This window comes from Rattus rattus, chromosome 16, assembly GCF_011064425.1.
Source record: "Rattus rattus isolate New Zealand chromosome 16, Rrattus_CSIRO_v1, whole genome shotgun sequence".
NCBI lineage: Eukaryota > Metazoa > Chordata > Mammalia > Rodentia > Muridae > Rattus > Rattus rattus.
The window spans coordinates 18,252,173-18,279,729 of record NC_046169.1 but is presented as its reverse complement, the minus strand read 5'-3'; the positions used below and the strand labels follow the sequence as shown (position 1 = coordinate 18,279,729).

The window sequence follows — 27,557 nt, the reverse complement described above, 5'->3', positions numbered from 1 at the left end:
GCCAGGAGCACAGTGGGATTGGTGCAGCTTGCCTCTAGGTATGGAGGTGTCTGAGGAGCCAGAGGGAAAAGGGCTTCTGCTCTGCTGAATGGACCAGGGCCTCAGGCCAGGCATGGTGGAAAACACCCGGAAACCCAGCACTTAGGTAAGAGGCAAGAAAATGTCAGGGCTAAGGATGGCCAGGGGTACATAACAAGTCGAGAGATGGCCCAGTGGTTAAGAGCACTGGCTGCGGGTTGGGGATTTAGCTCAGGGGTAGAGCGCTTGCCTAGGAAGCGAAAGGCCCTGGGTTCGGTCCCCAGCTCTGAAAAAAAAAAAAAAAAAAAAAAAAAGAGCACTGGCTGCTTTTCCAGAGGATCCAGGTTTGGTTCCCAGCACCATCTGTAACTCCAATTCCAAGGGGTGCATTGCCCCCTTTTGACATCTGTAGGTGCAAGGCATACACGTGATCCATAAACATACATGCAGGCAGGACACCTACACATAAAACAAGCATATCCAAGACAAACTCTAAAGATGTACAAAATGGATTAGAAGAACCAGTGCAGGGTTAGGTGTGTGCTTCAGCTGGGAGAGTGCCTGGCTAGCACAAGCCCTGGGTCCATGCTCAGCACTGAGTAAACCGGAGTAGTGGTGTTCACTGTGGTCTCAGAAGAGTAGGGGTTTAAAGTCCTCTTCAGCTGCACAGAGCTCAAGGCCACCCCAGTCTACATGAAACCTTGTCTCAAGAAAGAAAAGGCTAAGGATGTAACTCAATGACAGAGGGAGGGCTTGCCCAGTGCACAGGAGGCTCTAAGTCAATGGTTCTCAACCTGTGGAGCCAGACCCCTTTAAGGGTCAAGTGATCTTTCCACAGGGGTGAAAACACAGATATTTACATTACAATGCATAATGGTAGCAAAATTGCAGTTATGGAGTAGCAATGGTATAACGTTATGGTTAGGGTCACCATGGCATGAGGAACTGTATTAAAGAACCACAGCATTAGGAAGGTTGAGAAGCACTGCTCTAGGTCCAATCCTCAGTATTGGGGGAAACAACAACCACAACCACAACAGAACAGTCTTGAGATGCAGATATGAACCTCCAGACAGCAAAGGTCTTCTCCAGGACCACTCCAAGTGCAAACCCAGACTCCCAGCCCCCAAAAGTCCCAACCCAGACTCCTCAGTGACCATGGCTGGGTCACGGGCGAAGGTTAGTAGATAGGCTCAGAGATGTCCGTGAGATATTCCCCGTGGAGGGCTTTCTCCCACTCCAGCAGCTGAGCCACCAAGGCCCTATTCGGACGCATGTTGGTTTTGCATTTCTTCACATGGGCCCAGGACCTCTGTGAATGAAGAGATAAGGAAGGCTTCAGGACTGGTGTTGGGATGCTTCCAGACTAGATCACAGCCAGCTCCGGGGGGACAGGAGACACCTACCCAGAAGCCCACATGATTGCTTAAGACTAGATGCAGATGCAGGGGCTGGGGTGCGGGTTCATTTGGTAGTGTGCTTTTGGAGCAAGCACGAGGAGCCGAGTTCAGTCCCCAGGACCCATGTTAAAAAGCTGGTTGTGATCCCAGTGCTGGGGAGAGGAAGGGGGATTCTCACGGCTCACTGGCCTAACCGCCTGCCTTAATTGTGGAGTTCTAGACCATGTCTCAGAGAAGTGGAGGGAGAGAGGGGGAAGAGAGGGGGAGGGGGGAGAAGAGACAGAGAAGAGATGGGAAGGGGGAAGGAAGGGAAGGAAGGGGAAGGGAAGGGAAGGAAGGGAAGGAAGGGAAGAGAAGGGAAGGAGGGAAGAAGGGAAGAGAAGGTGAGCCCAAGCCTGATGATCCAAATTTAAGCCTAGTGACCTATATGGTGCAAGAAGAGGATTGACTTCTGCACATGTGCCACACACACTCTCTCTCTCTCTCTCTCTCTCTCTCTCTCTCTCTCTCAGGAACAGAGGGGAAAATAATTTAAGCATAGACAAGATAGCAGCTGGGGTGAAATCACCAGGGCAAGGAGCCCTAGGCACAGGCTGCGCCCTGGCAAACTCCTCGGCTTCTGACTCTGTTTCCCATGGCTCCTATGAGACAGTGCATGCAAGCTCCCATGGGCAGGTCGACGCAAGGCTGAGCCTGGGACACATTGCAGCCTCAACAAAGGTTTGCATTGAGACTGGATGAATCACTGGAGAGGTGACAAGAACCATGGGCCAGTTTTCCGAAGAAGGAAATGCAAAGTAGCCTTCCTGCAGGTGCTGCATGCACAACAAGGTGCAGATCGGTCAATATGTGACTGAGGGTGCATGGCGAGCCTTCATCTGGGCTATAGACGGAGAGAGGAGAAAGGCTTTGGGGCTAGAGTGCTGCCTTGGAGATCAAGAACACGCACTGCTCTTGCAGAGGACTTAAGTTTGGTTCCCAGCACCCACACCAGGCAACTCACAACCTCCTTTACCTCTAGCTCCAGAAGATAGAATTACTTCTTCTGGCTTCTGAGGGCAACTCATGTGCACACAACTTCCCTCACCCCTACACACACACACACACACACACACACACACATACACACACACACACACATACACACATACTCACACATGCATACACACATACACACACACATACACACACTTACACACATACACAGACATACACACACACAGACACACATACACACAGACACACACACACACACACACACACACACACACACACACACACTCACACACACATACACACAGACACACACACAGACATACACACACTCACACACACATACACACACACAGACACACACACACACACACACACACACACACACACACACACAGACACACACACACTCACACACACACACACACAGACACAGACACACATACACACACACACTCACACTCACAGACACACACACATACACATTCACACACAGACACACACAGAGACACACATATACACACACACACACACGCTAGATCTAATAAACACAGCAAAACTGTAGAATAATAAATTCAACACATAACTGTCTGTTGTGCTTCTGTGTGCTAATAATAAACAGTAGAAAGGAGGAGGAAAAGGAAGAGAAGGAGGAGAAAGAAGACGAGAAATCAAGGGCCTGGAGAGATGGCTCAGTAATTCCCAGCACTTGCTGCTCTTCCAGAGGACTCAGGATCACTTCCCAGCACCCACACAGTCCAACCACTTGTGATGACAACTCCTTCGTGTCTGATGCTTTTGGCATGTGCACACACAAATAATAAAATATCTTAAAACAAAACTGGACATCCTGGCGCAGGTCTGCCTCCCCAGTGCAGGAGGTGGATGCAGAAGCTCAAGGTCTTCCTGGGCTATATACTGAGGCCTGGGCTACAGGGATCCCAGTGTGAATAAAAACACACTGAGATGATAGGGAAGGAATAGCCAGTCAGCCCAGCGTAAAGGAAGCTGACAAGACGAGAGGCTAGAGTCTGAGGCCAACCTAAACTACATAGTGAGAACCTGTCTCAAAAGACAAACGAAGGCAGTAAACAGTGCGATGTGTCTGGTGCAGGGAGCAGAGCCATCCTGCTCTAAGTTTTACTAGACACTGGCTGTGTCAGGACAGGCCAAGGTCCCCCCACCCTGCACCCGCTACACACCTCAGCTCATAACACATCTGCTGGGACTCTCACAGGCTTGTGAGACTCATCCTGCTTAACCTGGGACAGAAATGTGATGCACCTGCCAGGGTGAGGGTCAGCAGGCTCTGGTGTTAAGGCCACAAGGCCGTGCTCTTCCTGCTACCTCGGGGCCAATAGGCTTTGGATCCCAGCCATACTATCTGTAACTGTGCAGCTCAGGGACAGTACCCACACTGAGCACGTCTGGGAAAAGCTGGGGAACAGAACAGTATCTAAGCTGCAAGGTCGTTGTGAGTGTGTCATCATATATAAAGAACTAAAAGGGCCAGGGACGGTGGGACAAGGCTACAACCCTAACACTCAGGAGGCTGGGACGGGAAGAAGGATTGTGACTTCCAGCCTGCGGTTACCTCATGAGTTCCCTGTAAGCCTGAATTGTATAGCCAACTGCAGATGGGCCCAGTTATATAGTGAGTTCCAGGCCACCATGAACTACATGGGAAAATGTATGCAACATAGGAAGCCTATCTTAAAAGGAGGTGGCACCAAATGGGAGCTAGAGAGATGGCTGTGAGGTTTAGAGCAATGGCTGCTCTTCCAGAGGTACCAGGTTCAATTCCTGGCACCTACATGGTGGCTCACAAGTGGATGTAACTCCCTTTTTTCTCCTCTGGGGACACTGCATGAATGTTGTGCACAAAACACAGGTAGAGAAATACCAGTACACATAAAATAAAAATAAGCAGTTGGGTGGTGAGCAGAGGCAGGTGGATCTCTGAGTTCAAAGCCAGCCTGGTCTACAAAGTAAGTTTCAGGACAATCAAGGTTACAGAGAGAAACCCTGTCTTGAGTGAATAAATAAATTATTTATCATGTTGTATATAGGGTGTACATGTTGTATATATGGTGTACATGTTGAATATAGGGTATACATGGTGTATATAGGGTGTACATGTTATATAGGGTGTTCATGTTGTATACAGGGTGTACATGTTGTACATAGGGTGTTCATCTTGTATATAGGGTATACATGTTGTATAAAGGGTATACATGTTATATATAGGGTGTACATGTTGTACGTAGGGTACACATGGTGTATATCGGGTGTTCATGTTGTATATAGGGTATACATGTTATATATAGGGTGTGCATGTTGTATACAGGGTGTACATGTTGTATATAGGGTGGGGTGCACATGCCAGTGTACACTTGTGGAGGCCAAATGTGGAGTCAAGTCTCTCTTTCCAGCTTTACCTAAGTTCCAGGTACTGAACCCAGCCAGCCAGGCTTACAGACAAGGACTTTAACTGCTCAGTCACCTTGCCAGCTGCTTCTCACAGATCCTTAACGAGCACAGATACCAGAGGGTTCAGCATGCCCACTGCACAGACAGAGTCTGCCTCAGCACAACAGCTCCATGTCAGCCTCCTGCGGGCAAGCCCCGGCTAAGTTACGTCAGTGAGCCACCAGCCATGGCAAGTGAGCAGCAAGCGTTCCTGCTGACAGCAAAGGGAGCTGAACATCTCTTTGGCAGAGTTACCCAGAAGGCATCTCTGGGAAGAGTGCCAGTGTTGGGACTTCCTAAAGAGGACAAAGATGGCTACTCCAAAGACAAGTGCCAGGGTTCCTCCAGAATCCAGGCTCACCTGGGCCTGGGGGGCTCCAGCACCTGCCACTGGCAGGGACAAGCAAAGCAGACAGCGAGGGCTGAGCACAGTCTTTGGGCCCTGGCTTAGCTAGGGAAGGAGCCAAGCCAGAGTGGCTTGTTTTCCCTGTCCCAACCCACCCTGGCTAGGAGCCTCAGACTACTTAGATGTGGCCAGAAGGACTAATACTGTCCCAGCTGGATGGCTCAAACGCTTTTTTTTGGGGGGGGGGGATGATTTCCCAGTGCTAGGTGCAGATCAAACTCAGGACCTTATGGATTCCAGGCAAGAGCACTATGGCCACTCACTGGAGTACTCCAGCAAAGAGTACCCAGCAGCCCCTGCAGGCTCTCTTTGGGGATATCGTAGTACTTTTGCACAGAGCCACACAGCTCAGGTGGAATCTGGAGGTTCTTTAGAGTCTGTTCATGCCCCTGAAGCCTACAAGCAGGCTGTGACGAGCACAACCAGGACATGCCAGGACATGCTCCAGCCTGATATCTGCCATGGCTCCCTCTGGTGTGGCTATACATGCTCCTGCTTTTCTGTCTCTCTGCTTTCAAGGAGGACTGGAGGGAGGGGAGGAGGGGAGGAGGGGAGGGAGGGAGGAAGGATAGGTTAACTGGCTGAAGTGCAGCCAACCCAGTCATTCTGTGGCTCCATGAAATTCTTAGGACAAACCCAAACTCCCTTGGGGACTGTGGCCTGTGGCCATTAATTTCAGTTCCAAGCTTGGCAGGGTCTGGAATCACGCAGACGGGAGTCTCCATGAGGGTCTGTCTAGAATAGGTGGGACTGTGGGGCTGTCTGCAGGAAGTTGTCTTGATTGTGTCCACTGATGAGGAAGACTCCTATTTTATGGTGGGCAGGACGATTCTCTGGCTGGGACCCTAGACTGGAGAGCGTGGAGAAAGTGAGCAGAGCTGCAGCAGGCTTCCCTCTCTGTGCTTCCTCACACGGATATAAGGTGGCCAGCTGCTGCAGGCTCCGGCTGCCTCGACTTCCCCACCACTGTGGATTATAACCTGGAAATGTGAGCTAGAATAAGCCCTTTCTCCCCTCAGCTGCCTTTGTAGAGTATTTTATCACAACAGAAAAGGAAGCTAAGGCTGGAGCGACTGCTCAGGCCAAGAGCAGTTTACGCTGCTATAGCAGAGGGCCAGTTCCCAGATGCATGTAACTCAAGCTCGAGGGGATCTGATAAACACACACATAGACACGCACATACACACACACACCCACACACACGCCCGCGCGCGCGCAGGCAGACAGAGACAAGAGAGAATTAAAAAGTAAAACAAATCGCTTTAGCTTTAGAAGTGGAAGTATAATAAATCTCTATAGTTGTTTGTTTGTTAGAAAAATAAACACCTAAGACAATGGCCGTACAGGAGAACTGCACCCAGAGACTGGCCTGGCTGGGAAGCTGCTCTGAAGCTCCTGGTCTAAGCAGAGGGACCTTACTCTTGAGTACTGTGGATTGGGTAACATCTAAACTCCGGACTTCTCCTCCCTGACTCTTTTCCATTTACCCTAAAGGTAAGACCCTATGGCAGGACTATAGTCTAAAATATGCCCAGATCCAGCTCAGACTGCAGGGTGCTTGTGATTCAGTTCTTTGTTTTGTTAATTTTTCTTTTAAAGATTTGTTTGTTTTATGTAAGTGCACTGTCATTGTCTTCAGACACACCAGAAGAGGGCAAAGATCCCCATTACAGATGTTTTTGAGCCACCGTGTGGTTGCCGGGAATTGAACTCAGGACTCTGGAAGAGCAGTCAGTGCTCTAACCACTGAACCATCTCTCCAGCCCCGTGATTCAGTTCTTGCCCAGGGAAGAATACTTTTTATATACAGATGGGATTTTTCTGTGTAGCCCGTGGAACTCTGTAGAGCAGGCTGTACTCAAATTCACAGAGCTCTACCTGCCCCTGCCTCTTGAGTGCTGAGATTAAAGGTATAAACAGACCACCCTGCCCAGCTTGGACCCAGAGCCTTTTGCAAGCCAGGTAACCAATGTCCCAGTGAACCGCCAGCCCCAGCTCCGTGACACACACATACCTTCAGGGTCTCCTCATTATAATGCATGAGGAAGGCCACCACAGCAGCAACACTGCGGCTGATGCCCCGTGTAGAAAAGACCAGAATCACAGATCGGAGCTTGAGGTGAAGTTCTGCAAAAGGAAGAGAGAGAGAGAGAAGGGCTGTGCATGGCACTACCTTGTGGGCCACTACTCAGTGGCCATCAGGAGACCGTCCTTGTAGGCCTAGTAGCACAGGCTGGAATCCTAGGTATTCGGAGGCTAAGAGGAAAAAAGACTGAAAGTTCAAGGTCAGTCTAAGCAACCCAGGGAGACACTGTCAAAAGTAAAAAGAAAAAGAGGACTGTACGTCCTAGAATCCCCCAGTGACAGGCTGGGGGCGTGGCTCAGTGGTAGAGCCCCTGCCTAGAATCCCCCAGTGAGGGGCTGGGGATGTGGCTCAGTGGTAGAGCCCCTGCCTAGAATCCCCCAGTGAGGGGCTGGGGGCGCGGCTCAGTGGTAGAGCCCCTGCCTAGAATCCCCAGAGAGGCTGGGGGGGCTGGGAGCCCCTGCAGAATCCCCCCAGTGAGGGGCTGGGGCGTGGCTCAGTGGTAAAGCACCTGCCTAGAATCCCCCAGTGAGGGGCTGGGGGCGTGGCTCAGTGGTAGAGCCCCTGCCTAGAATCCCCAGTGAGGGGCTGGGGGTGTGGCTCAGTGGTAGAGCCCCTGCCTAGAATCCCCCAGTGAGGGGCTGGGAGCGTGGCTCAGTGGTAGAGCACCTCCCTAGGATCCCCGAGTGAGCGGCTGCAGCATGGCTTAGAGGTACAACACTTACCTAGCGTGTGTTCCACCCTGGTTGTAGACCTCAAGTAGAAAAAAAAAAATTAAAAAGTGGAAGTGGTGAATTGCTGGGCAAATGAGGGATGGTGGAGGCTACTGTCCCACTCCTAGCCACTGGGGCCATATTGGTACCATGTTGGCAGTCAAGACCCCTGACTTGACTCAGCTTAGCTCTGCCCAGGAATCTTGCTTCTTCTAGTCAACTCTAATCTAACCTTGGGAATGGCAGAAAGATCGATCTGCCTTTGTTGCACAAAGCAGCTGATGGGCATTGCTATGCCAAGTTGGAGACCAGAGCAGAGCCAAGTAGACACATGAAGCATGATGGGAATCAGAGCTGGATGGGGGAAGAGGGACCCTTCCTTACTTTACTCCACTCTCCAACTAGCACTGAGCACAGAAGTAGAAAGAGAAGCATTTCTGAGGCCCCAGACCCCACAGAGGAGCAGGTACCCTAAACATGGCACCATGACCAGCGTCTTCGCTGTATGACTAGCTCCCAAGGATTGGCTATCTAGCTGAAGGACAATCAGGTATAGTGTGGTTCTGTTATGGCGGAGGGCGGGGGCACTCTTAAGCTGCTAATGTACGTATGACTGAGGGCTTCTGAGAAGCTGAATGTGTTAGAGTTTATATTCTTTCCAAGTCCTGGCGGTCTCAAGCAGAGAGACAGAGACTTGTAAACACACAGAGAAGGTTCCCTGATCTGGAAATTCTCCTTACCTATAAAATGACTGATGTGGCGGAAAGAGGGAAAAAGTATGGAGTCTGCAGTATCCTCAATCTTGATATGCAGGAGCTTGTCCACATTGCCTACAAAACTGAAGGAATGCAGCACAGGTGAGTATCTGTTTCTGCCTTACTAGAGCATACTTTCCAGGAGGGAGGCTTCTTAACATTCAGGAAGTAAAGGAAACTTACAAAGCTCAGGAATAAGCAACATGTAAGCTCCAGGAATTTCCTGAAACTTAAAAGATTCACAAGGCCCCTCCCCAAGCTATGCAGGCAGTAACAACTACAGGTGAGAGGAGACTCTGGCCTGAGGAGCTGAATGTGAGTCATGCAGGTAGCTCCAGGGTCCCAGCTATCATGAATCCTGACTCAGCTGCTTGTGAGTCATCCATGTTCCTGTAAGTCACCTCCCTACATGCGAACCTGTTAAGTAACTGCAGTAAACTCACTGGTTCTCTATGTTGGACTTTGGTGGTGTCCTTACTTTTAGTCTGTCACCAGTGTCCTATCCAGGGTGAGTAGATGTTTCTCCACATCTCCCCAGGAAAAGTCACATGACACATGGGGGATCAGCCAGCCCCACTGTAGTGTAGCGTGTAATTTCCACAACACCAGATGGGAATGATTGGGGGCTGACATCAGGATGACAGGATCTAGTAGAAATAGTACCTGGAGGCTGGGGATGGCTCCATTGATAAAGTGTTTACCAGGCAAGCATCAGGATCTGACTTTGATTCCCAGCCCCTACAAAAAAGCCAGGCTTGGTGGTCTGCAATTGGAATTCCAGCACTGGGCAAGTCCATCCCTGGCCTCACTGACCAACCAGCCTGGCCTATTTGGTGAGTTCTAGGCCAGTGAGAGGTCCTGTCTTTTAAAAGCTGTGGATAGCTCCCACAGAATGACACTGGAGACAGTCATCTGGCCTGCACAGATAGCTACACACATGCACATGCACACAGAGAATGTCTGACTTAAGAATTTGCCAGTGAGGGGCTGGTGGTGTGGTCTAAGCACTCTGCTAGACCCCTCCACTGAAGGAAGGAATGGGGCATGCTCACCAGGTGAGCATTTGGCCAGTGTGGGAGAGACCTGTACTTAATCTTTAGTACTATTGTGGCAAAAACAGTCACAACAAACTGGCAGAAAGAAACAGATAAACAAGTGACTCTTAACCAAAAACAAAAGCATGGGCACAGGGAATGTCCAGGCAACAAAACGTCTACTGTACAGCATAAGGACCTGTGCCACAATCTCTAGCATCCACACAAAAAAAAAAAAAAAAAAAAAAAAAAAAAAAAAAAAAGCTGGGTTAATGGGGGCACACATCTGGAAACTTAGGGCTGGGGCCACAGAGACAAATCTCCAAACTTGCTGGCCAGCCAGAGTATCCAGTCCATGAACACCAGGTACAGTAAGAGACCTATTCTTACAAAATAAAGTGAAGAATGACAGGGGAAGGTGGGCAACATTAACACATGGCCTCTGTCTGCTCAGACATCTGCACACACATACACACACACACACACACACACACACACACACACACACACCAACAGTACCACCTTTACTTACTAGGGTGTTGTCTCCAAGGAGATATTGACATGTGCTTTAATTTTCAAGTCCTTGTGCATCTTAGCATTACAGGCCTGACTGAGTTTGCCCAGGAAGACTTTGCCAGGAACTATCTCAATTGGGTATGGCAGGAAGGCATCCAGTTCCTGGACAGGGAAGAAAGAAGGCTGCCTGGGAATACACCCACCAAAGGTAACTGGAACGTGAGGCCCGACAGGTAAGCTCAGAAGAGCAATCTAAGACAGCGAAGGAGACACTGGCAACGAATACTTCCCAAGAAGGCAGAGGTATCAGTACGTAAACGGGTCTCCACCATGACATCCCCTCCCTCATGGCCATACACACAAAGGTCAGAATTGACAGTCTGTGACCCAGACCTGTCCAGCTGAGGTTACTGCTTGCTGCCAAGCAACTTGAATTCAATCCCTAGGCCCCACATGGTGAAAGAAGAGAATCTGACATACATATATGTACCATGGTGTGTGTGTGTGTCTGTGTGTGTATGTGTGTGTATATGTGTGTGAACACACACAGACACACACACACAGAGGCACACATGCACTTGCATCACAAAATAAATCATTATTATCAGAAAAAAGAAATCTAGCAACATCTTTGGTACAAAATACTGCAAACGAAAGGTTTACTTTGGCTCTCAGTTTTAGGGAGACTTTAATCCACCATGGTAGGAAGGCCTGGTGGTGTGGTCCTTCCGTGGCAGTGAGGAAAGGTGCCACAGAGCAGGAAGCAGGGTTAGTGGCCAGGACCAGAGCTGAGTGTAATGTTTAAGGTCCACCCCCAGGACCTTCTTCCAGCAGACAGGCCCCTGCCTCCTGAAGGCTCTGCAGCCATCCGAGGAGGGCCTCTGGCTGGAGAACAAGTGCTCAAAGCACACGCCTATGGGGGAACATTTCAAAGTCAAATTGTACACTGACTTAGCACACCGCCTTCACAGAAACCATGCCCCATTCTAGGCTCCATTCCGATGCTTGACCAAAACCACACTCTTCACAATCAAAATAGCAGCATCCCCAGTAAGTCTTTAATCTTCCCTCCAACATTTCACAAGCCATCATTTGCACTGTTCTCAGCATTATCTTCCAAGCTCCTACAGAACATCCCACAGAGCTCTTAACACCCCAATGGCTCTTCCAGCCCAAAGTTCCAAAGTCCTTTCACAGTCCCTCCCCAAAACATGGTCAGGCTGTCACAGGAATACCCCACTCCCAGTATCAGTTGGTCTTAGTCAGAGTTTCTATTCCTGCACAAACATCAGGACCAAGAAGCAAGCTGGAGAGGAAAGGGTTTATTCAGCTTACACCTCCACATTGCTGTTCATCCCCAAAGGAAGTCAGGACAGGAACTCACACAGGGCAGGAACTTGGAGGCAGGAGCTGATGCAGAGGCCATGAAGGGATGTTACTTACTGGCTTGCTTCCCCTGGCTTGCTAAACTTGCTTTCTTTTAGAACCCAAGACCGACAGCCCAGGGATGGCACCACCCACCATGGGCTGGGTCCTCCCCACTTGATCACTAGTTGAGAAAATGCCTTACAGCTGGGTCTCATGGAGGCATTTCCTCAAAGGAGGCTCCTTTCTTTGTGATAACTCCAGCTTGTGTCAAGTTGACACACAAAACCAGCCAGCACAATGTGTTAGCCCAGTCTGTCATTATGGACTACACCCCACCAGTCGCCCTAGGCTTGTTTCTCCAATCTGATTTCCCATGCCCTCTATTCCCATCTTCTCTTCCTCCGTCTCCATTTACCTGTCAGTCTCCAGCCTCACTTCCTAGTAGCCTATGTGTAGCTCCTGCCTCACCTGGGGCATCCAGATGACCTTCTGGGTCCGGAAGAAGTGGTACAAGCCAGAGAAGCATTCATAGCCCCCTCTGAGGATATAGACAGGTTGGCGGGTAAAGTGGACGAGGATTTGTCCAAATTCCACAGCAGGTCCAGGTAAGAGTTCTACAGGCAGAAACCAAAGAGGTGCAAAGTGTTATTTACCATTTGTCTGGTGTGAGAATGGATGGCCACCTCCACTGAAAACAATTACTCAGAAACCAACGTTAAGGGCCACATAAAATAAAATCAGAAAAAAATCCGAGTCAAGGATAGAGAGGAATGTCACAAGTGGAACTTTGTTTCAAAGTTTTAGAAATATTTATGGTTGTTTTGCCTGCATGTGTGTCTGGCACCACATGTGTGTAGTGGCTGCGGAGGCCAGGAGGAGGCAACTGGAGCTACGGACTACTTGTGCCCTGGGGATCAAGCCCAGGTCCTCTGGAAGAGCAACCAGTGCTCTTAATCACTGAGCCATCTCTCCAGGGTCAAACTGTTATTATTGGTAATTATGTGTGTGTGCGGGTTTGTGCACAGGGTACAGGTGCCCATAGGAGCCAGTCCAGGGCTCCCAGCTCAGTAAGATCACCAGAGCCGGAGACACAGATGGTTGTGAGCCACCTGACAAAGGTTCTGGGAGCTGAACTTGGGTCCTCTGCAAGAGCAAAGGTGCTCAGCTGCTGACCAGCCCCACATGAAACCTTGTATGGCTGAATCATTCCATTCTGTGGATGTACTCTGTTCAGTTTGACCCAGTCACAGGCTTTTTAAGACCTCTGTACTGAGTGAAGCACGTGTTTTTGTGTGATGTTTTCCTTCTCCTGGAGGACATTTCTCAACACCTCTGACAGTCACCACTGCTTTCTTTACACTCTCTTCTTACAGTTGTACTTCGCTTGAGTTAGGTTTGGTTTTGTTTTGTTTTGGCTGGCTGGTTGGTTTTTTTTTGTTTTGTTTTGTTTTGTTTGTTTGTTTGTTTTTTTGAGACAGTTTCTCTCTGTAGCTCTGGCTGTCCTGGAACTTGCTCTATAGACCAGGCTGGCCTTGATATCAAAGATCTGCCTATGTCTGCCTTCCAAGTGCTCAGATTAAGATTAAATGTGTGCCAATAATGCCTGGCTTTGGGTTAGTTTAATTTTGTAAGATTTCATTTTTAATGGTGTGTGTGTGTGCATGTATATGTGTGCCCACATGATGTGTGTGTGTGTGCCCACATGGTGTGTGTGTGTGTGTGCCCACATGATGTGTGTGTGTGTGCCCACATGATGTGTGTTTGTGTGCCCTCATGGTGTGTGTGTGTGTGTGCCCACATGATGTGTGTGTGTGTGCCCACGTGATGTGTGTGTGTGACCACATGATGTGTGTGTGTGCCCACATGATGTGTGTGTGCCCACATGATGTGTGTGTGTGTGCATGTATATGTGTGTCCACATGATGTGTGTGTATGTGTGTGTGTGTGTGTGTGTGTGTGTGTGCGCACATGTGGAAACAGTCATGTTGCAGGAGTCCATTCTCTTCCTCCATCATGTGGGTCCCTCACTGGGACTCTTTTTTATGGTTTGCTATAAATTTAAACCTCAAACCCTTTAGAATTATGCTATAATATGAATAATATTCATTACCCATTTGTCTAAACCTAAAATCACCCAGGACACTGGGGGATATATCTCTGAGTACAAATGAGGGTGTTTCTGGGGAGAATTAACTGAGGAGGGAAGATCTACCCTCAATGTGGGGCACCGTTTCATGGCCTGGGGTTGGGACAAAATAAAGAGGAAATGGAGGACCAGTGACTGCAGACCAAACCTTCTGAAACTGTGAACCAAAATCACTCTGTTCTTATAAACTGTTAGGTCTTCTGTCACAGCAGCATGAAAATAACTAATACAGACCTCATGCCACTTCTACGGAAAATCTGCATAACGCTGCCTCCATGAAGACACCCTGGCCCAGGAGCATTGGGTGGCAGACCAGAGCCATCAGGAGAAGGGCATGGGCTCTGTCCTCCAAACTGACTTCTGGGGCTGGGGAGATGGCTCAGACAGCAGAGTCAGGAAAGTCTGAGGACCTGAGTTCTGTCTCCAGAGCCCACACAAGAACACTGGGTTCTGTGGTGTATGCTGTAATCTCATCAACCGTCTCATCAATGAAGATATGCAGATCCCTGGGGCTCCACGGCAGGCTAGCCCAGCTGAACCGGTGACTTATACATAGGGAGAGGGTCTCAAAAAGTAAGGTAGGGCCAGGAAGACAATTCAGTGCGGAAAGGTGCCTGTCACCAAGTCAGATGGTCAGGCCCTGATCTCAGGACTTCTAAACAAGCTCTGTAACACATCTGCCCTCAATAAATTATATCTATATACATAGATAGATAGATAGATAGATAGATAGATAGATAGATATAAAATTTTTAAAACGTTTAGAAGGAGAACAGCATCTGAGGATCAACACCTAAGGTTTCCATGTGTATACGCACTCATGTGCACCCACACATACACACAATAAAATCAACTAGGGAAGAAAAATTAATTAGTTTGATTAAATAAACTGAACTTTTGTTCCTGAAGACAAGGACACTTCCAGAAGGTACTTCTGAGAACATAAGTGTCAGGGAGCTGTCCAGGGGATAAACCTGTGTCTATAAACCATGATGGAAGAAAACTTGTGGGCATCGGGTAGAATTCATCCCCCTCCCCATGAGGCCTGGCTCAGAAGTCCCAGATCCAGACCGTAGGTTACAGGGCACCAGCCATGTTTCTCTTGAGCAAGAGACAACTGGGTCAGAAGCCACAGGGGAGTTGGAATGGCAGTCCCAGGCCACATCAATGCTGTTACCTTTAGCCTAGATGTCTGCCTCTCCACTGCTAGAGACTTACAGTGCACAACTATAAGGTCAACATTAGAGACAGCTGGGGACTTCCAGAGTCTGGTCAACCTGCCAAACAGTTTCAGGAGCTATCACACTTACTATTTCTGAAAAGGCTGCTTGTGAGAAACAGTAGCTGGGCACATTGGTGCATACTTGAAATCCCAACATGCACGAGACTGAGGCAGGAGGATGACAGATTTGGGATCCCTTGTCCTCAGCCTTACCAATGGTGGACTGCAGATGTGCACTACCACACCTGGCTGAAATATACCATTTTAGCACTCCCAGTTTCACAAAGGCATCTGTTTGCTTTGTTTTGTTTTTTGTTGTTGTTTTTTGGAGACAAGAGTCTCACTACATAGCCTTGGCTGGCCTACATACTACTCCCTATGTAGATCAGGCTGTCCTTGAACTCACAGAGATCTGCCTAATACTATTTCTTGAATGCTGGGATTAAAGGTGATGCCACCAGTCCCTCTCCCCCAAATCATCACTTTAATTGAGGAAAGTTACCTACAGTGGAAATGTTACATTTGGCTGTGTTTGCTTTCTGAGTGTGAAACTCAATAGCACAATGCCACCCCTTATAGAGTAAAAGTGTTTTTAATCATACTTACTTACATGTGTGGGGGAACATGCATCTGCCAGAGCATGTATATGGAAGTCAGAGGACAACTTGTGGAAGATGGTTCTTTCCCTCCATGCCGGTCCCAGGGATGAAACTCAGGTTGTCAGGCTTGGCAGCCAGCATCTTTATTGCTGAATCACCTAAGCAGCCCGTTCTTCGGGCTCCAGGGTCCAGTTTGTAGTCCTGAAACTGTGAACAGGCTGAGTAGATGGTGCCCACACCTGCAGTTCCAGCACTGGGCAGGTGGTACACACCTGCAGTTCCAGCACTGGGCAGATGGTACACACCTGCAGTTCCTTCCAGCACTGGGCAGGTAGAGGCAAGGGGCTCAGAAGTACAAGCAACAGTGATGTTGAGGCCAGCCTGGGCTACATGAGACCCTGTCTCAAAAAAGTTGGGGCCAGAGAGATGGCTCAAAAAGTAAAAAGACACTTGCTGCCAAGTCTGGTCACCTGAGTTTGATTCCTAGGACTTAAATGGCGGAATCCACATGTATTATGGCATATGTCATACCATACATACAATGCCATACCATCCATCCATCCATCCATCCATCCATACATACATACATACATACATACATACATACAGCATAATTTTCAAAGAGTTTTAATTGTGTATCTGGGCTTGGAAGTGCACGGCCCCTCACACCGGATGGGTCAGATGTCCTGCAGCTGTAGTTACAGATATTGTGAGGCACCCTACACAAATGCTGGGACTCCAAGTCAGGTCCGATGAAGACCAGAGCTCTTAACTGCTGAGCCATCTCTCCAGTCCAACATAAACATATGGACAAACAAAAAAGGTTAAGGATATAGCTCAGTTGGTAGAGAGCTGGCCTAGCATCCCCAAGGCACTGGGTCATCCCCAGCACTGCATGTGACATGGTGTCATGGCCTATGCCTGTAAAACTGGCACTCAAAAGGAGGAGAAAGGAGGACCAGAAGTTCGAGGTCATCCTCAGCTATATAGTGAGTTTGAGGCTAGCTGGGCTACAAGAGACTCTGATTTAAAACTAGCAAATATAAACTGTAGCAAAAAGGAAAAGATATTTCCAAGCCAAAGAAAGACCACTTAGAAATCTAGACCGCAGGTGTTGTTAAAGGTGGGGCCTCAGCGCCACCTAGTGGCACAGAGTGTCAGTGGCCACCCTCACCTGTCAGCATGGGCCATCATCCCAAAACTATGGGCTGAAAAAGAGAATAAACCAGCTTCAAAACTTTAATTAAGGGGTTGGGGATTTAGCTCAGTGGTAGAGTGCTTGCCTAGCAAGCGCAAGGCCCTGGGTTCAGTCCCCAGCTCCAAAAAGAACCCAAAAAAAAACTTTAATTAAATGTCCTGTAACTGACTACATGTTTTTAGGGAATCTTCTGATTTGTACTACTTTATTCATTTATGTGTGTGTATGCATGTGTATGTGTACCTGACATACACATGTGGATATCGGAGGACTACTCTTAGGAGTAAATTCTCTCCTTCCACTGGGTCCTGGGGATCACACTCAGGTTGTTAAACCTGGTGGCAAGTGCGCTTGCCTGCTGAGCCACCCTGCTGCACCCCACACACACGCATAGCAGTGAGGATTGGACCTCAGGCCTTGAGCATGGGTGCATGGGAGGCAAGTGTTCTACCACTGAGCTACACCCTGGACAAATTGTATGTATTTGCTGCCTGAGATAAAGTTTCACTATGTAGCCCTGACTGTCCTGGAACCTGTTCTGTAGAACAGGCTGGCCTCACACTCACAGACACACACCTGCCTCTGCTCCTGAGTGTTGAGACTAATGGTGTGCTAGCTGTCTGTCTGTTTGTTTATTTGACTCTGGGACCCCAGCCTACCTTGAACTTGCTGTGTGTAGCTGGCAGCAGCTTGGAGTGTCTGCTCCTTCTGCCTCCACATCCAAGTGTGTCCCATCGCACCCCGTTTATGTGCTGGAGTGGACGGGGCTTCCTGCATGCTAGGCGAGCACTCTCCGACTAAGCTACAGTCCGCCCAGTCTTTTGTTTGTTTGTTTTCATTTGAAACACGGTCTCACTCTGCTGTCCTCAAGACAAGGTAATCCTCCTCGTGCTTCGACTCCCAGTGCGGGGACTGCACTCACCACCCACCACACCTGACCCCAGCTGACACTGGGGTTATAACCTCTAGGGAAACACTGGGTCTCCTGGAGGAGTGGCCCTGAATTCTGAACCCAAAGATGTGGTGATAATAAACATTTTGTCATTTAGGGCCACTGGGTTTCAGATCATTTGTTGTGTGCAGCCATAGAGGGCTCACTGCTAGGCATGTGAGCGATTTCACCTTCTCCTCCTGTCTTTCGTGTGTGTGTGTGTGTGTGTGTGTGTGTGTGTGAGAGAGAGAGAGAGAGAGAGAGAGAGAGAGAGAGAGATATGCAGGTGTGTATGTCATATGCAGGTGTGTGTGCATGTTTTTGCATGTGTAGATGTGCACATGTTGCAGAGATGGCTTAATTAGTAAGTTGAGGGCCTGAGCTCCACCCCTAGAGCCTGTGGAAGAGCCAGGTACAGTGGCACACTTTTGCAATGCTAGCACCAGAAAGGTAGGGACAGGTGGCTTCCTGGGACTCACTGGCCAGCCAGCCTAGCCTTCTTGACAGTCTCCAGGCCAGCAGAGACAGTCCTAAAGAGCAAGGCACTTGAGAACTGACGCCTGAGACTGACCCTCTCTCCACAGGCCTGGGCACACAGACACACACACACAGAAGTAAAACAGAGAAATCTTTCTTTCCTCCGTTGCTTTCCTCAGGTAATGTGGTTACAGCCACACAAAAGTGAGGAATACAGTACTGTCCACTATTACTCCTGTAGTTCTAAGTACCTCCCTGGGAAGGCTGGGGTGTGGCTCAGTTGGCAGAGTGCACTCAGGAAGCAGAGGGAGGCCTTCCAGAAAGCCGGGGCTACACACTCTTTCTTCCTCGGTTTCTCTGTGCTGTCCTGGAACTCTTGCTCTGTAGACCAGGCTGGCCTCAAACTCAGAGATCCACCTACCTTTGCCTCCTGAGTGCTGGGATTAAAGGTGTCCATCATCACAACCCAGCTTGAGAAACTCTTTCTCAAACAACAACACCAAAAAGACAAAAATTACCAGAGTCCTCCTCCTTGCCCTCTTTTTCTTCTTCCTCTTGCTCCTCTTCCTCCTCATACCGAGGCCGTATGCTCAGCTCCAGGGAACTGGTGTTGCTGTCGTACACGATGCAGTACCTCACACATTCCAGATCTACAGACTCTGGGATGAGGTACTGATGATCTCTCTGAGGAAACCACAAATATATGTTGCCAAAGAGTTCAGCTGGCTATTCTGTCCCTGTACAACACCCAGAAGACAAGACTGAGGCAGAGGTTGGGGGTCCTGATGGATCCATGAGCTGGAAACACCATTAACAGATGGGAGAGTCTCTTGACTCCCCAAGGGGTCTCCCCTACCCACCACTAGGAAGGACAAAAGCAGGTGATTACGCTGGAGATGGCAGGTGCATCGCTGGGGGCACAGCCCATCAGAGTTGCTGTGACTGGATGAATGTTGGCAGGAGACCCAAACCCAAAACCATGCATGAAGATGATAAGGAGAAGGCTTGGGTGCTGAGGCACAAGTCCCAAGTGAGCGAGTGTCACCAGAACTGTGAGATCAAATGCAGGCTGTGGGACAGCAGGACTTGGGTCTCTTGTTTAGGCTCTAATTGTATTACTATCTCACTGCTGTGACAGAGTACCTGACAAGAGCAGCTTACGGAAGGAGGATCCATTTTGGTTCACAGTTTAAGGGTAGAGTCAGTTGTGGTAGATGAGGTGTGGCTGCCAGAGCGTGGGGTGGCTGCTCACCCTGCTCACAGTGAGGCAGAGAGGTGAGTGTGCCGCTCAGCTGGCTTCCTTTTGGGGGGTGGGTAGAGGTGGAGACAAGGTTTCTCTGTGTAGCCTTGAATGTCTCAAAACTCACTCTAGACCAGGCTGGCCTGGAACTCACAGGAACCACCTGCCCCTGCCTCCTGAGTGCTGGGATAAAAAGCATGTGCCGCCATCACTCAGTCTGGATTGAACCCAGGGGATGGTGCTGACCACACTCAAGGCGGGTGCCCCCACCTCATTTAACCCACTCTAGAAACCTGCCTCAGATATGCCTGGAGTTTTGTCTCCAAGACAATACCAGATTCTACCATACAGCCACTGTTATTAACCATTACACCGATGTACCTTGTGAGCCTCTAGAACGATCTCTGGCATGTGACCAACCTTAAATGTATGTTTCATATAGATGGATGCATGGGGAGCAGAAGCCATGAGGTAGAATGTATTGGTGAGTGACAGAGTCATGAGTGGCTGGGCCCCAAGAGTAAAAATAAAAGATATTGTGCTTTCAGTGTGAAATGTCTCCCACAGGCACAAGTGTTACCCAGATGATGACAATATTTGGGACAATTATGGAACCTTTAGCAGGTGAAGCCTTGCCAGACAAAGTGGGTCACAAGGTTAAGCCTTGAGGCTTTTTAGTCCAGTCTCATCTCTGATCTACTCTGCTTCCTGACTATAGACAAAATGTGACCTGTTGGCTCACATGCCTGCTGCCATCCATGCCTTCTCCAGTAAAACATGACTATATCCCTCACACTGGGAGCTAAAATACGCTCTCCCTTCCTCTCTTTCTGCTGCAGTTGCTTTTGTTGATGCAACAAATAAACAATAAAGGTGTTAAGGTCACCTGGGGAAGGGGTGAAGTCGCCTGGGGAGAAAGTGAAGTCACCTGGGGAGGGGGTGAGGTCACCTGGGGAGGGGGTGAGGTCACCTGCAGAGAGGGTGAGGTCACCTGGGGAGGGGGTGAGGTCACCTGCAGAGAGGATGAGGTCACCTGGGGAGGGGGTGAGGTCACATGGGGAGGAGGTGAGGTCACCTAGAGAGGGGATGTATAGTCTAGACACATATATGCACTAACACATACAAGAACCTAACAGATATTGTAGAACTCAAAGATTCCTGACTAGTTGACACTTGTTCTTAGTGTCCCTTATGAGACCCCATCACTAAAGGAATCTAAGCACAATGCTACCTGTTGCAACCTGTCTTATCTGATGCAGAAGTCCCATCATAGGACAGGCAGGGGCCATGACAAGTGCCTGTGCATTCTGCTTTATGGACTAGTGTCAAGGCAAGAAGTTAAGGGCACAGAAGTGCAGACTAACAAGGACCTCTGGGACATGAAAGGGAGAACACTCAGGAAGGTGTCTGTTGCAGGGTGCTGGTTCACACATGCCATGTCAGCTTGAGGTGGCTGAGGCAGGAGGATCTTGAGATCCAGGACAGCCTAGACTACATACCAAGACTCTGGTTAAGAACAAATTAGAATAAGAACCTGTGAAATGGCTCAGCAGGTAAAGGTGCTTGCTGATAAGCCTGAGAACAATTCCTGGCACCTCCATATAGAGGTTATCTTCTGATCTCCACAAGTGTGACATGGTCTGGCCATGCCCAGATACATACGCACTTCCACCTCCACACAGAGAGAAGTGAGAGAGAGGGAGGAGGGGGTAATGAAGCGAGCGGGAGAGCTAAGAGCTCAGCAGTTAAGAGCATGTGCTACACTGAAGACAAGTTGACACCCGCTCACACCTTCTTTGGGTGCTCACACCTGCCTGTAACTCTAGCTCCAGGGGATCCAGTGGATCCAGTTTGCTCTTCTGGACTTTGCAGGCACCTACACTCATGTGCACACATGCACACACACATATAATTTAAAAAATAATAACGCAATAAAAATTTTTAAGAAACATAAGTTAGAAAGAGAGAAGATAGAATAATGTAATAATTTTAAGAATCATAAGGTGGGTGATAAAAGAAAACTACCATCATTTGGTTTACATACACACGATCAAATACACACACACACACACACACACACACAATCAAGTACATTCATGCACACACACACACGCACAATCAAATACACACACATGATCAAATACACACATGCATACACACACACAAAAGGTAAACAAAGGTTGGGACATGTTCTGTGCAGAGGGAAGGCCTGTCTCTAGTCACCAGTATTTGCCTACAACCCGTGCTGACCGCCAGAGAACAGATGGCAGAGACCAGACAAAGTAGAGGCAGCACTAAGCCGTCCTGGAGAACCCAGAGAGCAGATGTATAGAGGCTATAGGACCTCCTTTCCCAGATCAGACACCAATGACTAGGACAAGTGGCCCACTTAATAACAGCAGGCACAGGGAGTATCCACCAGGGGGAGCTCTAGGGAATGTGCCCTGGCACACTCATGGGACAAGCACTATTCCCACCACCCTGTCCCTCACAGTCAATGCTACCCTCTGGACCCAAGGCAAAACATCCCCTCCCTCTCCTTCCACCCTCCTCAGCCTGATACCTTCTTCACTCTACGGGCAGTGATCACATGGCTCTCATCATACTGCCTTTTGGATCGAACATCTGGGAAAGAAAAGGGTTAACTCAGAACTGGACTTATAAAGGACCCAGAACCCGGTGGGTAGGTGAGCAACTGTCCCTCAAATAGCATCTGTGAAGGAAGGGCTGGAGGCCTGAGGACTGTAAGCAAGGGCTACATAGTAGGCCTCTTATCTTCAAATAAATGTCTGTATTTCTGTGTGTGTGTGTGTGTGTGTGTGTGTGTGTGTGTGTGTGGCGGGGGTGTACATGCCACACAGTGGAGGTCAGAGGATAACCTGTGAGAGTCAGTTCTCTCTCCACCATGTAGTCTCTAGGGACTAGACTCAGGTCATCAGCCTTGACAGCAAACACCTTTATCCACAAAGCCATCTCTTTAGCCCCTAAACTCTGTCTTAAAACAAAACAAAACAAAATAAAAACAAAAACAAAACAAAACAAAACAAAAAACCTCCTCATCCCTTCTACCTCTTCTTTTTTGGGGGGTGTTTTATTTTGTCTTTTTTTTTTTTCGACTGAGGACCAAACCCAGGGCCTTGCGCACTAGGCAAGTGCTCTACCACTGAGCTAAATCCCCAACCCCAGGGGTGTGTGTGTGTGTGTGTGTGTGTGTGTGTGTGTGTGTGTGTGTGTGTGTTTGTTTTTAAATAGGGTTGTTTCTCTGTGTGGCCCTGGCTGTCCTACAACATGTTGTATAAGCCAAACTGGCCTTAAACTCAGAGACCCACCTGCCTCTACTTCCCAAGTGCTAGGATTAAAGGTCTAACACCACCACGCCTAGCTGACTTCTTCATTTCTTTGAGATGGAGTCTCACCATGTAACCAAGGCAGCCTGAAACTCTCGATTGCGCTGCCTTGGCGTTGGGCCCACAGGCCTGAGCCACCATGTGGTGCAGAACTTTCCTTGATCTAATCTTGAACTGTCTTTCAGTGCTATAACACTCAGCTGTTTGCATGTGTGGTATGTATAGAAGCAGAGAGTGTGTGCAGAGGTAATGTACAAGCGTGTGCACATGCCTGTGTGTCTTCCTCAACCACTCTCCACCTTCTTTTCTGAAGTTAGGTCTCACTAAACCCAAAGCTCACCTTTTCAGAGTCTAGTTAGCCAGCCTTCCCGTGTATCCCATCCTCCTGTCCTGAGTTCTGGGATTACAGGCAGGCTGCCTCTTGAGTTTTATATGGGTGCTGGATATCGAGCTCTGTTGTTCACAATTGTACAAGTACCTTACTCACTGAGCCTAACCTCTCAGTCTAATCGTAGGCAGCATTTTGAACTGACCACTCATTTCTCCCTCCTGAAACTTTGCTAACCTTCAAAAGGAAGGTGTGCAGGCCACTCTTCTCAACATACTTGTGGGTTAATAGTGTGCTGATGTTTGTGTGTGTGGTGTTTGTATTGCTGTGTTTGTGTGTGTCAGTATGTTGTTGGTATGTGTGTTTAAGTTGGTATGTTTGTGTGTGTTGGTGTGTGTGTTGTATGTCTGTATGTTGTTTTTGGTATGTGTGGTGTTTTGATGTGTGTCATGTGTCTGCATTTTGTTATTGGTATGTGTTTGGGTTGGTGTGTGTTGTGTGTCTACATGTTGGTATTAGTATGTGTGGTGTTTGGTGTATGTGTTATACATATGTATGTTGGTATTGGTATGTGTGCTTGGATTGGTGTGTTTGTGTGTATTGGCATGTGTGCCATGTGTCTCTATGTTGGTGTTGGTATGTGTTTAGGTTGGTGTGTTAGTGTGTGTTAATGTGTGCTGTGTCTGCATGTTGATATTTATATGTGTTTGGGTTAATATGTTGGTATGTATTGGTGTATGTCGTGTAGTTTGTATGTTGGTATGTGTGTTTGGGCTGGTGTATGTCCAGCATCTGTATGTTGGTGTGTTTGAGTTGGTGTATTGTTGTTGTTGTTTTCTACTTACCCAGTAAACAGAGGTAGTTGGGCTCAGCTAATCTGGACAGCTTGGAGACCTGATTCAAGATGTTATAGAGTTCTGTTGGCTCACAGAAAAGCAAGTCGGCCATCCTACTGGGAAGAATCAACAATGTGCACGTTTAGCAGACATCTTCCTATTTAGACAAATGACCAGAAAATGAGATACTGAATTAAACACTTCAAAATATTAAAGTCAAGGACTGGGTTCAATTCACAGTTCTTGCCTAGCATTTGTAAACCACAACATATGAATATGCAAATTAACACAAATATGTAAATATGTTGCAACATATGAAGCCACACATTACCAAGGAAGCTGTAAACGTTACTATTTCAACTGTTCTACCTGGGGTGTGTGTGTGTGTGTGTGTGTGTGTGTGTGTGTGTGTGTGTGTGTGTGTGTGTGTGTGCGCGCGCGTGTGCACAAGTCCTGGGAATGGAGCCTAGGGTCCCTGAATGTTAGGCAATTACCCTTGAGCTGCTTCACCAGCAAGCAATTAATGAGCACCTGTTAAAAACACCTTAGAAGCAACCACAGAAGGCAAGGCAACCTGGTCAAGGTTGCCACGCAGCAGGGAATGCAGCTATAACCATACAATAATATAACTAGGAAGTGCACTATAAAAATACTGCTAGGGGTGGGCAAGATTGTTCAGTGTAAGAAAGCATGCCGCATGCCATGGGAGCCTGATGACTTGAGTTTGATCCCATCGTAGGAGAGAACATACTCCTAAGAGTTGTCCTGTGATAGCCATGTGCATGCCATTACACACACGCATGCACATACACACATACACACACTTAAATCTTTTAGATTTCTGGGTGTTTTGCCTGTGTGTGTGGTGTGCATGCCTGTGTTCATGAGTCCTGAAGAGGCTGTAAGCTCCCCTGGACCTGGAGTTATGGACAGTTGTGAGCCATCCATCATGTGGGTGTTTGGAACCTCTGCGGGAGTAATAAATACTTGTAGCCACTGAGTCACATTTCCAGCACCTAATAATTAATTTTTTTTTTTTTTTTTTTTTTTTTTTTTTTTTTTTTTTTTTGGAGCTGGGGACCGAACCCAGGGCCTTGCGCTCGCTAAAGGCAAGCGCTCTACCGCTGAGCTAAATCCCCCAACCCCTAATAATTAATTTTAAAATTAGGTGCTGGAGAGATGACTTTGTGGTCAAGAGTGTGTAATGCTTTTGCAGAAGATCCTAATTCCCACATCATGCATTCCCACAACTGCCTGTGAATTTAGTTTGAGGGAACCCAGCACCCTCTATGGCCTCTTATATGTGTATATACCCACACACAGACACACGAGAATACAGTTTAAAATAAGTCTTTCAATTTTTTTTAATTTATTTATTTATTATGTTTACAGTGTTCCACCTGCATGTACACTTGCAGACCAGAAGAGGATACTAGATCTCATTACAAATGGTTGTGAGCCACCACGTGGTTGCTGGGAATTGAACTCAGGACCTCTGGAAGAGCAGACAGTGCTCTTAACAGCTGAGTCATCTCTCCAGCCCTCAAATGTTTTTTGTTGTTTTTTTTTAAATTTATTTATTTATTATATATAAGTACACTGTAGCTGTCTTCAGATACACCAGAAGAGGGCATCAGATCTCTTTACAGATGGTTGTGAGCCACCATGTGGTTGCTGGGAATTGAACTCATGACCTCTGGAAGAGCAGTCAGGTGCTCTTAACCGCTGAGCCATCTCTCCAGCCCACTCAAATGTTTTAATATTACAGTTTGAGTATGAGATGTCTGCCACATGCCCATAGTTGAATCCTCCTCCCCAGCTGGGGACTGGTCGGAGGCCATCTACAGCGGCTGCTCAACTGAGATGCCAGGGAGCTGGAAGAGGAGGAAGAGGGAGGAGAAAAAGAACTCTATACTCATGGGAGAGAGTGACTGACGTGAGGCATAGGAAGGTCAGGAAGGTCTGGAAGGTCTGGTGCAGCTGCAGCTGGAGACATGAGGCTACTGAACAGCAATGTAGGCTGTGCTAAGGATCTGACATCATGGCTGATGTGTTCCTGTCACATCAGCTGGCTCTGGTTCCTGTCAGGAGAGCTCCTTTTGGGACACTTAGTCCCTAGCATACTGTTTCCTGAGGGCTGGACAACACAGTAGCTTCCTCTAGGAAAGCTACCTTCTAGAAGGGTCCATCATGGAGACCAGCAGGGAAATGTGGGAGAGAAGTTGAATCCAAGGGAGTAACCTTACTAAAAACAGACTCCACTTGAGTTGTTGATACAATGTTCTGAGACAACCCAATATTTGCTGCAGGAAAGATGGCTCAGCAATTAAGAGAATTTGTTGCTCTTACAGATAACTCATCTTCAGTTCCCAGCATCCACACAGTGGCTCACAACCATCTGTGATTCCAGCTCCAGGGGATCCAATGGCTCCCAACTTCCATTGGCACCAGGCACACATAAGATGCACACACACACACACACACACACACACACACACACACACACACACACACACACACACACACACAGGTTTAGCCCAAAGAAACTACTTAAAGGGACAATGGACCAGTCATCACTGGTAGAAGATTCAAGAAACCATGGGCTGTAGCTTTGAAAACAGGAAGACTGGGACGTAGCCATGCTTAGCCAGGAGAGCTACCGGCAGTAAATACTCCTAAGAGCACTGCTGTGTGGGGAAATGCATCAACCAAGAACTTTCTTGCACCATCTCAACTTTTAACCCCAGTCCACCAACAATGGGTGGTCAGAAGGCACAGTTCACCTGAAATGGGGAACAGAAATAAGGAAGAGAGATAAAGAAATGTGAAGCCAGGTCCTCTAGTTCCCAAAATGCAGCTGCTAAAAAAAACCAGGAAACCTGAGGGACTTGGTGAGGGGAAACCTGGTATCCAGAAGCTACAAGGATTTAAAGAATGGTGAGGCTGAGGTGACTCTGTGGATAAAGGTGCCTGCCCCTAATTCTGATGACTTGAGTTTGATTCCCAGGATCCTATAATGGAAGGAGAGCATGTATTCCCCCGAAGTTATGCTAATGAAGGGAAAACCACTAACGGTGTTGCTCGCATGCTCTATTCAGAATGGTGTTGGTCTTCCTGCTCCAATCTATGCCTAAGAGAGTGGTCCTGAACAAAGCCACCCTCTTTATATAATTTACAACACAGAGATATGGTAATGAAAAAGAATGAGCCTCTTTTACAGGAGCTCTTGTAAGAGAAGTCTTTCTTCTGGCCTTACTAACACAGAACAGCACACAAAGGCACAGGCAGAAGTGACTGCTATATCTACATGTTCCAGCATAGTGCAGTGAGGCTTTCCAATGCACTAGCCTCAAGCCCGTGGTCATAGACCTGGTCATCATAGCTCATAACATAGACACATTATTCTGAGTCAGAGACATGAAAGAATCACAAGGGAGAAATAGGAAATGTGGTACAACCAAGGCTGTGCATCCAGCTG

The 27,557-nt window shown here is 48.1% G+C and overlaps 1 protein-coding gene across 1 annotated transcript; it reads right to left on the bottom strand.

The window, feature by feature from the left end:
* Positions 1-912: 912 nt before the first annotated feature.
* On the bottom strand, positions 913-27,557 carry Styxl1 (serine/threonine/tyrosine interacting like 1). Its single transcript, XM_032886510.1, has 9 exons — positions 27,538-27,557; positions 24,089-24,195; positions 22,132-22,193; positions 18,847-19,012; positions 12,224-12,369; positions 10,404-10,549; positions 8,823-8,920; positions 7,301-7,413; positions 913-1,330 (listed from the first exon to the last, which is right to left on the bottom strand). Exons 2-9 carry the CDS (start codon positions 24,189-24,191, stop codon positions 1,199-1,201), a joined length of 966 nt encoding a protein of 321 aa, XP_032742401.1. The 5' UTR covers positions 24,192-24,195; positions 27,538-27,557; the 3' UTR covers positions 913-1,198.

Bases quoted from the DNA above. Each gene is read 5' to 3' on its own strand.
- Styxl1 (XM_032886510.1), bottom strand. From the start codon at position 24,191: ATGGCCGACTTGCTTTTCTGTGAGCCAACAGAACTCTATAACATCTTG. The intron at 22,194-24,088 runs GTAAGTAGAAAA...TTTCTTTCCCAG, and splicing joins CAACTACCTCTGTTTACTGG to ATGTTCGATCCAAAAGGCAG. The intron at 10,550-12,223 runs GTGAGGCAGGAG...TTCCCTGTCCAG, and splicing joins AGGTCATCTGGATGCCCCAG to GAACTGGATGCCTTCCTGCC.